This window comes from Carlito syrichta, unplaced genomic scaffold, assembly GCF_000164805.1.
Source record: "Carlito syrichta isolate Samal-C Ts95f unplaced genomic scaffold, Tarsius_syrichta-2.0.1 Scaffold302065, whole genome shotgun sequence".
Classification (NCBI taxonomy): Eukaryota; Metazoa; Chordata; class Mammalia; order Primates; family Tarsiidae; genus Carlito; species Carlito syrichta.
Genome location: NW_007246161.1, coordinates 113,756 through 124,386, shown reverse-complemented (window position 1 = coordinate 124,386; position 10,631 = coordinate 113,756). Strand labels below are relative to the sequence as shown.

Below are 10,631 nucleotides of genomic sequence, written 5' to 3'. Positions count from 1 at the left end.
AAAAAAATATATATATATATATATATATATATATAAAACAGCAAGAAGAGTTGGGCAGTGTAAGTAGAGATGTCAATTCTAAGAAACAAGAAGAAATGCTAGAGAGAACAAAAACAGTGTAACAGAAATGTTTTTTGTGGGCTTATTACTAGAGTGGAAACAGCTGAATAAAGAATTTCCAAGCTTGAGAATATATCAATAGAAACACCCACAACTAAAAATCAGGGAATGAAGACAGGAAATTAAAAAAAGATGTAAGAACTGCAGGACACCTACAAAAATTGTAACATATGAATAATGGAAATACCAAGAGAGAAAAGAACAGAATATCTGAAATAATGACTGAGAATTTCTAAAATTAACTTCAGAAATCAAAGTACAGATCCCAAAGGCTCAGCAACACAAAGCAGGATAAACACACACACACAAAAACAAACAAACCTACACTTAGGCGCATCATTGTTAAACTATAGACTATTAAAGAGAACCAAAAGAAAAAAAAAATCCTAAAAGAAACCAGAAAGAAAAAATGCTTTAAATATAAAGGCTAAGAATTACATCGAACTTTTGAGCATAGGAGAAAAAAATAAGTAAAGGTAAAATAAACATTTTTGTTTTTGAGTTGGAGTGTCACTGTCACCCAGGCTAGAGTGCAGTGGCACGCTCACGGCCACCACATCCTTGACCTGCTAGGCTCAGGTGATCCTTCTGCCTCAGCCTTCCAAGTAGCTGGAACTACAGGCATACGCCACCACACCTGGCTAATTTTTTGTTTTTTATTGTGGAGATGAGGTCTCGCCAAGTTCCCCAGGCTGGTCTCAAACCCACGGGCTCAGGCAATCCTCTCACCTTGGCCTCCCAAAGTGCTGGGATTATAGGCAGGAGACACCGCACCCAGCCAAAATAAACATTTTTATCTTTCTAATTCTTTTTTTTTTTTTTTAAGTCGGAGTCTCACTCTGTCGCCCAGGCTGGAATGCAGTGGCACACTCACGGCCACCCCAGCATTGACCTGCCGGGCTCAGGCAATCCTTCCACCTCAGCCTTCCAGGTAGCTGGAACTACAGGCTCGTACGACCACACCCGGCTCATTTTTTGTTTTATTGTAGAGATGAGGTATCACCAAGTTCTTACCTTGAACCCCTGGGCTCAGGTAATACCCTGGCCTCAGCCTCCCAAAGTGCTGGGATTACAGGCTTGAGCCACCATGCCCAGCCTTATCTTTCTAATTCTTAATTTCTCTGACAGGTAGCTTCCTAAAAATAGTTACAATGTATTAGATTACATATGCTGGCTGTGTGTGTGCGCGCGCGCGTGCATATAGGTGAAGTGAACACAGCAATAGTGGAAGGAATGAGAGGGAGAATTTGGGACCAATTTGATATTATAAGGTACTAACACCACTCATGAAGCAGCACAGTACTATAAATATGAGACTTTATGTAAATATTATGGCATGTGAAGTATTTAAAGATTATACCACATTCCATAATTTCCCAGGGTTTTGAGGTAATCTTAGATGTATAAAAATAATTTTGTGGAATGAGAGGTTTCCTATATGCCTTACTAGAAGTAGACTTCTCTCCAGTCTGACTTCTTATACCTTCTATACAGTAGAAATATTAATGTAAGCTCTTTCAGTTCTCATGAATTTTTCAGTCCACTCCAAGTTTCTGCATGGTCTATAAGGTCACATTCCTTACTTTAACAGAAAGAAAAGCTTTCTTGCCTTTATCTTTCTTTACTTTTTCCCCTTTACTTTCATTTGGTCTATTGCCAGATGACCTGATATGAATATGAAAATGTAACAAACACTTATGAGATTTTTCATGTGCCTTATATTCACAGAATTTCTTTGTGTGATTTTTTCACATGTTCAGAAAGGGCTGAAGAGTCAGACATGAAGGCTTCCCCCCATTTCTTACATTCATGTGGTTTCTCTCCAGTGTTGCTTTGCATGTGACTATTAAGGCTTTTGGACAATCTAAACGTTTTAGCTTACTGTATTCATTTGTTATAGCTGCCATACAAAATACTACAGACTGAGTGGCTTAAAAGAAATTTATTTGCTCACAGTTCTGGAGACTGGAAGTACAAGGTCAAGCAAGTAAGGTTAGTTCCCTGTGAAGGCCTTAATGAATGGATCTGTTCTAGCCTTATGTCTTTGGCCTGCAGATGGCCACCTTTTCATGACTTCACAGGATCAGTATGTGTGTTCCCGCTGGGTCTTTTGCTTCTTCTTATAGGAACACCAGTCCTACTGGATTGGGGCCCTACCCTAACAGACTCACTTTAATTAAATACTTTTCATAGGGTTTCTTTCACTTCATGTCTTTGAAGTGAACTGCAACATATGAGGACTTTCCCACATTGGTTACATTGATAGGATTCTCACTAATGAGTTCTTTCATGTCTTTTAAGTGAACGAGGATGCCTGTAAGCTTTTCCACATTGCTGACATTTATAGGGCTTCTCTTCAGTATGTGTTCTTTCATGAATTCTAAAGGAACTGGAACATATGAAGGCTTTTCCACACTCTTTACATTCATAGGGTTTCTCTCCAGTGTGAGTTCTTTCATGTATTTGAAATGAACTGAAGTGACTGAAGGCCTTCCCACACTGTTTACACTCATAAGGTTTTTCTCCAGTGTGGATTCGCATGTGAATTTTAAGGTGGGTGGAATAGTTAAAAGTCTTCCCACATTCCTTACATTTATAAGGTTTTTGAGCACTGTGAGTTCGCATGTGATTATTAAGACATGAAGGATATCCAAATACTTTCCCACATATCTTACACTCACAGGCCCTCTCTTCGGTGTGAGTTCTCAAATGTCCACTAAGATTTGAGGAAATAGCAAAGGCTTTTCCACATTCAACACATACAAAAGGCTTCTCCCCAGTGTGAGTTCTTATATGTTGTATAAGGCGTGAGGATGTAAGGAAAGATTTCCCACATTCCTTACATCCATAAGGCTTGTCTCCACTATGAGTTCGTACATGTATACTAAGGCCTGAGTACTGAGTGAAGGCTTTTCCACATTCCTTACACACATAGGGCTTCTCTCCAGTGTGAGTTCTTCCATGAATTTGAAATGAATTGGAATAATTAAAGGCTTTCCCACATTCCTTACATTCATAGGGTTTCTCTCCAGTGTGGGTTCGCATGTGAATATTGAGGTATGCAGGATATCTATAACCTTTTCCACATTCTTTACATTTGTAGGGCTTTTTTGCATTGAGGGTTTCTATAAGCACAGAAAGGCTTGTGGACTGAATAAAACCTGGTCCATATTCCTTCCATTCATAGAATTTTTCTCCCTTGTGAGTTCCTATATGTGCTTGAAGGTATGACTGATTAATGAAGGATTTCCCACAGTGATTGCATTCAAAGGATTTCTCTTGCATGCTAGTTCTCTGGTACAAAATATTTGATGTCAGGTTGAAGATTTTTCCACTCTGATTAAACTCAGAAAGTTTCTCACCAGTAGAAGTTTTCTTGTGCAGAATTAGAAAGTCTTTTCCATACTGATCATAGTCATAAATGTCCCCTGTATTTTGAGTTTTCATGTGTGTCTTAAGGCATGAGTATTCACTGAAGACTTCCCCACACTGCTTATTGTCGCAGAGTTCCCCTCCATTCTGACTTCCTTCCTGTTGATGAAGGACGAATGAAGGTTTAAGGATATTTTTAAAAAAACAGTAATGGATTCCACCCATCTAAAGACAGAAACATGATTATTATTAATGTACAACATTTTCATTACATGCCAGTTCCTGCTCTGTTGACTTCTTTCAAGTGGTATGACAACTCTTATTCCAGAAGGTTATGTCATCTACTCTATTCCCAGAGGGGTTACTGTATAATTCCAATAAATGGTTTTTAAAACTCAGTGTCTAGTTACATATGTGGGAATTTGTACTTATGGGAACTCTGAAGAAACAAGTTTCACAAAAAGTTTGGAGTTCTGTCAAATTCATCACTCCCTCTTGTGTGTACATGTTACTTTTCTCAACTATCTCTCATTTTGGCTGATTTCCCATAGTGAAATTCCCAATTTTCTTTGAGGGTGAAAAATAAGAAATATCCCATATTAATCTTACCGTTTGTATCCCAATAGATGTTTCACCCTCTGAAAAGTCCTGCTCAAGTGCTGACAATTTGGTTTCAAGTGGCATTTCCCATCCTGAAATAAAACAGAAAAATAAATGCAAAGATATGGAGGAAAAATAGAAGACTGAGGAGTTAAAAAGGATAAGGCTCATTTGTTTTCAAGTTAAACATGGTGAGAAAAAGTAAAGATCTGAGGATTGTGGCTATGTCAAAGACAAAGACAAAGGTGTAAGGTAAAAATTTTAGATAAGTTTATTACAAAATGATTCTATGAAAACTAAAACTAATGCTGAAGAGAAAGAGAATATGAGGGAATGAAAGGAAATTTCTAGAAAAACAGTATACACCAAAACAAGACATTTAAGAGTTTGAGGACAGTAATCCCCCACTTATCCACAAAGGATATGTTCCAAAATCTTCAGTACATACCTGAAACTACAGATAGTACTATATTTACTTTTATTTTTTTTAATCTGGTAAGTGAGATAGCTACTAAGTGACTGACAAGCAGGTAATGTATACAGCATGGATACCCTGAACAAAAGGATGATTCACAACCCAGGGGGATAATGCAAGATTTCATCATGTTACTGAAAAGGGCAAGCAATTTAAGACGTATGAATTGTTTATTTCTGGAATGTTTGTTTCATGTATTATTTTCAGACCATGGGTAACTGAAATTGTAGAAAATGAAACCACGAACAAAGAGGGGCTACCATATAAGTAAAAGAATGTGGAAAGTTGAATATCTCCTAACTTCTGAAATAAATGGTCTCAACTTTCTGAGATAAAGTGCATCTTAAAAAGTTTTCTCCTGACCAGGCTCGGTGGCTCAACCTGTAAACCCAGCACTTTGAGAAGCCAAGGCGAGTGGATTGCCCGAGTCTGCGGGTTCAAGACCAGCCTGGGCAACTTGGCGAGACCTTGGCTCTATGATAAATCAAAAATTAGCTGGGTGTGGTAGTGTGCACCTATAGTTCCAGCTACTTGGAAGGCTGAGGCGAAAGGATGGCCAGAGCTTAGCAGGTTGAGTGTGCCATGGCACTCCAGTCTGGGCGACAAAGCGAGACACCAACTCAAAAAAAAAAAAAAAGTTTTCTTCTGTCAGGGACAGTAGCTCACGGCTGCAATCCCAGCACGTTGGGAGATCAAGGTGAGAGGACTGGCTAAGACTAGGGGTTTGAGACCAGCCTGGGCAACTTGGTGAGACCTCGTCTCTACAATAAATAAAAAAATTAGCCAGTTGTGGTGGCATGTGCCTGTAGTTTCAGCTATGTGGAAGGCTGAGGCAGAAGGATAACCTGAGCACAACAGGTTGAGGTTGCGATAGCCTTGAGTGTGCCACTGTACTCCATCCTGGTCGACAGAGTGAGACTCCGACTCAAAAAAAAAAAAAAGTTTTCTCATTACACTTGTAAACACACTGAACTTCTCATTAACCAGGGTGATTGTTCATGAACACTCACCTTGGAGAACTCCTCCCTGTACTGTTCTCGACTCTTCTTGTTCTAACCAAGAGATCAGACTGGGTTTGATGATCTGACATCCTGAGTACAGGGAAACAAATTAATGGGAAACGCTCATGCAAGAGATAACAAACCTTCCTGTGATTCAGTAACTATAGTCCTGATGAAACCAGTGAAATTTTTTCAAAATGTCTAAGAATGCAAATAACGCTTCTGCCTGTATACCTCAAAAGTTTAGTTACCTCATCCTCCAAGGCCCAAATTCAGGTTTATGTACACATTTTACAAAGCACTAAGGCTTTTACTCAAATGGAAAATAAAGGAAGTATAACAAATATATCTTCACTCTTCTGGGGACACGACTACACTAAGGTTCTCAAAATATTATTTGTGCATCACAGTCATCTAGAGGACTTGTGGAAACAACAGCTGACTAGGTTCCCACTCCAGATTCTGATTTATAATGTCAAAGGCAGAGAAAGAAAATTAACATTCCTAACTGACTGAAGATGCTGCTGACAGTGATCTTGGACCATATTTTGAGTATGACCATAGTAATTTAAAACCTGTGCAGGAGCTGTGTCTCTGTTATTTCCCATTGTATTCAGAGTTGAATTTACTGATACTGCAACACAGTAGTAAGTAACATATATCAGTTCCATAAGAGACTGCAATAAATGATGCCATTCTTACCTACTGTGGCCAAGTTTTTGTAGTTCTCCATCATCACATCACTATATAGGTGTCTCTGAGATGTGTCCAGTAAAGTCCACTCCTCCTGAGTGAAGTCCACAGCCACATCGTCAAAAGTCACTGAATCCTAAACCATCATACACGTGCTGGTTTGAGTCATGTAACATCTCTACCAATATTCACTGGAGAATGAGGAAGGGGTACACAATGCCTATAGAGGGTTTATTTATTTTTTTAATTTTAGAAAAATAATTTAACTTCTTTCAAGAAAAAGTATACAGGATTTCAACATCTGCAATGATCAACTCCAAGGTTCAACGGTCCTAGAAACTCTTCTATCTAAACACACTCAGTGGCTGGGCTCAGTGGCTCAGCCTGTAATTCCAGCACTTTGGGAGGCTGAGGAGAGTGGACTGCCTGAGCCCACGGGTTTGAGATCAGCCCGGGAAACTTGGCAAACCCTCATCTCTACAATAAATTTTTAAAAAATTAGCTGGGCATGGTAGCAAGCACCTGTAGTTCCAGCTACTTGGAAGGATGAGGCGGAAGGATCGCTGGAGCCCAGCAGGTTGACGCTGGGGTTGCACTCCAGCGTGGGTGACAGAGTGAGACTCCAACTCAAAAAATAAACAAACAAATAAACAAACAAACTCATTATAATCTCCTCCAGTCATATGGCTTTAATGGGACTTCTTGATTATAAATTTCTCTTACACAACCAGACTAGGAGATCTTGTCTTAGGTCCATCAATTTCAACACAATGCTCAGCACATTCCAGAAAAGTAGTCAACACTGATGAACAAATAAATTATTTCAACAAAGGATACTATCACCTGCCTTACCACCTGTCAGAGCACCCAGGAAAATAACAAACATGTAGTCAGCATAATAAGGGCCAAGATTAATTAATAATTACTGAAATACTGAGATGATTTTCAAGTTAAGAGCTCATCTATATGAAAGGCACTGTTCCCTGGAGAAATTCAATCAGTGATTCAGTCTACGAGTGATTCAGTCCTCCTGTGAGGCTTTATTTGCTTTAAAAACTTCTGTCTAGAACAGGGGTATCCAACCTTTTAGCTTTCCTGGGCCACTTCAAGTAAAGGCAAATTGTCTTGGGCCACACATAAATTATATAATATAGTTAGTGTATATATTATATTATATAATATATATATTATATAATTTATATATTATATATATATAAAAGACCTACTTTTATAAACATTTTTTATTATAAAGCTTAGAAAAATGAGAACAATATAAAACTAGTAGGAAATTTGACCTTGTTTTTATAAAACAAATCTACCAATGTCTAGTTCGATGCAAGTGCTTGCAATTCTTACTGAGTTCTCAAGGCGTTTGTCAGAAATGTATGTTCAAATTTTGTTCTTCATGTGCTTCATAACTGAAAACAGCTGCTCACAAATGTATGGGCTGCCAAAAAGCGGTGTCATGAATAAGGCATTATTGTGAAGGGATATATTTCTCTAGAAAGATAGGTCTTATAAAAGTCTAATAAAGACATGATCAAATTTTCTTTCAGTTGAATGTCTGACTGCAACTCTATGTATTCCATTTGAAAATTTGTGCGCTGGGCGCAGTGGCTCACACCTGTAATCCCAGCACTTTGGGAGGTGGAGGCAAGGGAATTACCTGAGTCCAGGGGTTTGAGACCATCTTGGGAAATTTGGCAAGACCTCATCTCTACAATAAATCAAAAACTTAGCCAGACGCAGTGGCACATGCCTATGGTTCCAGCTACTTGGAAGGCTGAGGCGGAAGGATCATCTGAGCCCAGCAGGTTGAGGCTGCAGTGGCCATGAGCACACCACTGCACTCCAGTCTGGGCATTAGAGTGAGATTCTGACTCAAAAAATAAAATAAAAAATAAATAAATAAAAAAAATTTTCAGACAAAATACTAATGTTAACTAAACATGGTGTAGCAAATAGTGACTATTTTGCTGGAAATCTTGAAATCTCTTTAAGTAAAGCTGCACGTTTTTGGCAGTTCACAGGACTGCGGTTAGCCAATGTAACAAAATGTGTTAGATTATTTTCCATACGTGTACTTGCCAAAATTTAAGTTTCATGTCAAGTGCAGTATTGCTTTAGAACTTCAAAAATGGATCTATGCATGCCATCATGGAGAAAACAAATGCTAAAAAGCACATGATGTTAAAAGATTTTGTTGGGCTTGGTGGCTCAGTCTGTAATCCCGCGCCTTGGGGAGGCTGAGGTGAGTGGATTGCCTGAGCCCGTGGGTTTGAGACCCGCCTGGGCAGCGAGACCTCATCTCTATGATAAATAAAAAAAAAAAAACCGGCCGGGCGTGGTAGCGCATGAATGTAATTCCGGCTACTTGGAAGGCTGAGGCGGAAGGATCGCCGGAGCCCAGCAGGTCGAGGCTGCGGTGGCCGGAAGCGGCCACTGCACTCCAGTCTGGGCAACAGAGTGAGACTCCAACTCAAAAAAAAAAAAAAAAAAAAGATTTTGTGGGGTGTATTATTAGCTGTTCTGGATTGCATGTGGCCCATGGGACTGCACATGCCTGGTCTAGAAGGAAACATGTCTACCTGATGGATGCAAGTATTCCATTTTGTACAAGGACAGTTACTTTTACCTGATAATAATTTGTCAGGCAGTCGGTCACTATCCTTTCTGCCACTGTCTTTTCTTCATGAAGACAGACTGGATTCCCAGAGAAACAACCTCCTGGAAAATAAGGAAGGCATGAGAACTCCAAGCTGATCATAAGTCTCACATCCACATGCCTAGAATTCATTCCATCCTACCATGAAATTCCCATATACTCCTACACAATCAAGAAAATGAACCCATATACAATCTACTGCCATACAATACCAGAGCTATCCTGTCTCACCTTAAGCCAGAAAAGGTGATAGTGAATCATGCTGCCTGTCAGGAAAAGTATAGTGGTCTTATTCTACAGATAAGGAAACCTTTACACCCCGAAAGACATAACTTTATCATGCTGATAAAACTGTTGACAAAACCCATGACAAAAACTCATGATGTGTGGGTTTGAGACCCTCCTGGGCAACTTGGCGAGACCTCATCTCTACAGTAAATCAAAAATTAGCCGGGTGTGGTAGCGCGCACCTGTACTTCCAGCTACTTGGAAGGCTGAGGCAGAAGGATCGCCGGAGCCCAGCTGGTCGAGGCTACGGTGGCCGGGAGCGGCCACTGCACTCCAGTCTGGGCGACGGAGTGAAACGCCAACTCAAAAAAAAAAAAAAAAAAAAGAACTTACGATGGCGACTATACAGCACCTCTTCCCAAAGCATACAGAGCAGGAAGCTGACTTCAAAACAGCACATTGGGACACTTCAGCACCATCTAAAGGAACCAGCAGCAGTCTGACTATTCAGCTCAGGCTACTGGACTATGTATAATTTAGGGAGAGCCTAGAGCATCAACAGAACTTACCATGGGACAGATCGATAGCTGCCATCCTACAAGGAGAGGATGTGCCTGAATCCTCCTTTCATGGATGAAAACATCACTTCAGGGCAGCTTATGAATCTAATTGCATAGTGGCAATCTTCATTCCTCTTTGTACAGGGTAATTTGGATTCCTGTTGATATGAATCATTTATAATAGGTGAAATTTATTCATCAGTCATCAATCATCACTTTTTTTTGAGTCGGAGTCTCACTCTTTTGCCCTGGCGGGAGTGCAGTGGCATGCTCATGGCCACTGTAGCCTCAACCTGCTGGGCTCAGACAATACTTCCACCTCAGCCTTCCAAGTAGTTGAAACTACAGGCATGTGCCACTACATCCAGCTAATTTTTTTATTTATTGTAGAGACGAGGTCTCGAACCCCTGAGCTCAGGCAATCCTCTCGCCTCAGCCTCCCAAAGTGCTAGGATTACAGGCTTGAGCCACCATGTCCAGCAACTTCTATTTTTAAAAAATGGATATATAATCTATGTACATTAAAATGAACACATCTTAAATATTCATTGGAGGAGTTTTAACAATTGCATATACTCCTGCAATGAGCTAAAACAAGATAAAGAACAAAATTATCTCCCCAGAAAGCTTACTGCCCCCTTCCATTTTCTGTCAGCCCAACAAGCACTCTGTGATTTCTTTCAGCTACTATATACAATAATCTGAATAAAAACATTAGGCATATTGCTTATCTTTTTCAAATGTGTGCCCTAACTTGTTTTTTCTCTATTGTATAAAGAAGCAATATAGAAATATGTTGACATCTCCCACTGGAGATTTGTCTATTTATCCTTGAGTGTCTATGAAGCATTCCTTTATACATTTTATTAAGAATACTATTGAGCAGACAACACATTTTGATTTTTAATATTTTTGGA

The 10,631-nt window shown here is 39.6% G+C and overlaps 1 protein-coding gene across 4 annotated transcripts; it reads right to left on the bottom strand.

Annotated features, from left to right (window-relative positions):
* Positions 1 to 2,043: 2,043 nt before the first annotated feature.
* LOC103258313 (zinc finger protein 426) lies at positions 2,044 to 9,873 on the bottom strand. 4 transcript variants are annotated; one of them, XM_021711328.1, is made up of 6 exons: positions 9,724 to 9,847; positions 8,897 to 8,988; positions 6,271 to 6,397; positions 5,578 to 5,658; positions 4,102 to 4,184; positions 2,044 to 3,651 (listed from the first exon to the last, which is right to left on the bottom strand). In XM_021711328.1, exons 1-6 carry the CDS (start codon positions 9,746 to 9,748, stop codon positions 2,395 to 2,397), a joined length of 1,665 nt encoding a protein of 554 aa, XP_021567003.1. In that variant the 5' UTR covers positions 9,749 to 9,847; the 3' UTR covers positions 2,044 to 2,394. The 4 variants fall into 4 exon arrangements, with proteins under 4 accessions (XP_021567003.1, XP_021567004.1, XP_021567005.1 ...); XM_021711329.1 differs by having other exon boundaries at positions 6,271 to 6,355; XM_021711330.1 differs by lacking the exon at positions 9,724 to 9,847 and adding an exon at positions 9,397 to 9,414.
* Positions 9,874 to 10,631: the final 758 nt, after the last annotated feature.

What these genes read in the sequence shown, in the direction of transcription:
- LOC103258313 (XM_021711328.1), bottom strand. Translation starts at nt 9,748, where the DNA reads ATGGCAGCTATCGATCTGTCCCATG. An exon ending in AGCTATCGATCTGTCCCATG is followed by an intron (nt 8,989 to 9,723) that starts GTAAGTTCTGTT and finishes CTTATTTTCCAG; the next exon opens with GAGGTTGTTTCTCTGGGAAT. An exon ending in ACAGGGAGGAGTTCTCCAAG is followed by an intron (nt 4,185 to 5,577) that starts GTGAGTGTTCAT and finishes GTTTTATTTCAG; the next exon opens with GATGGGAAATGCCACTTGAA.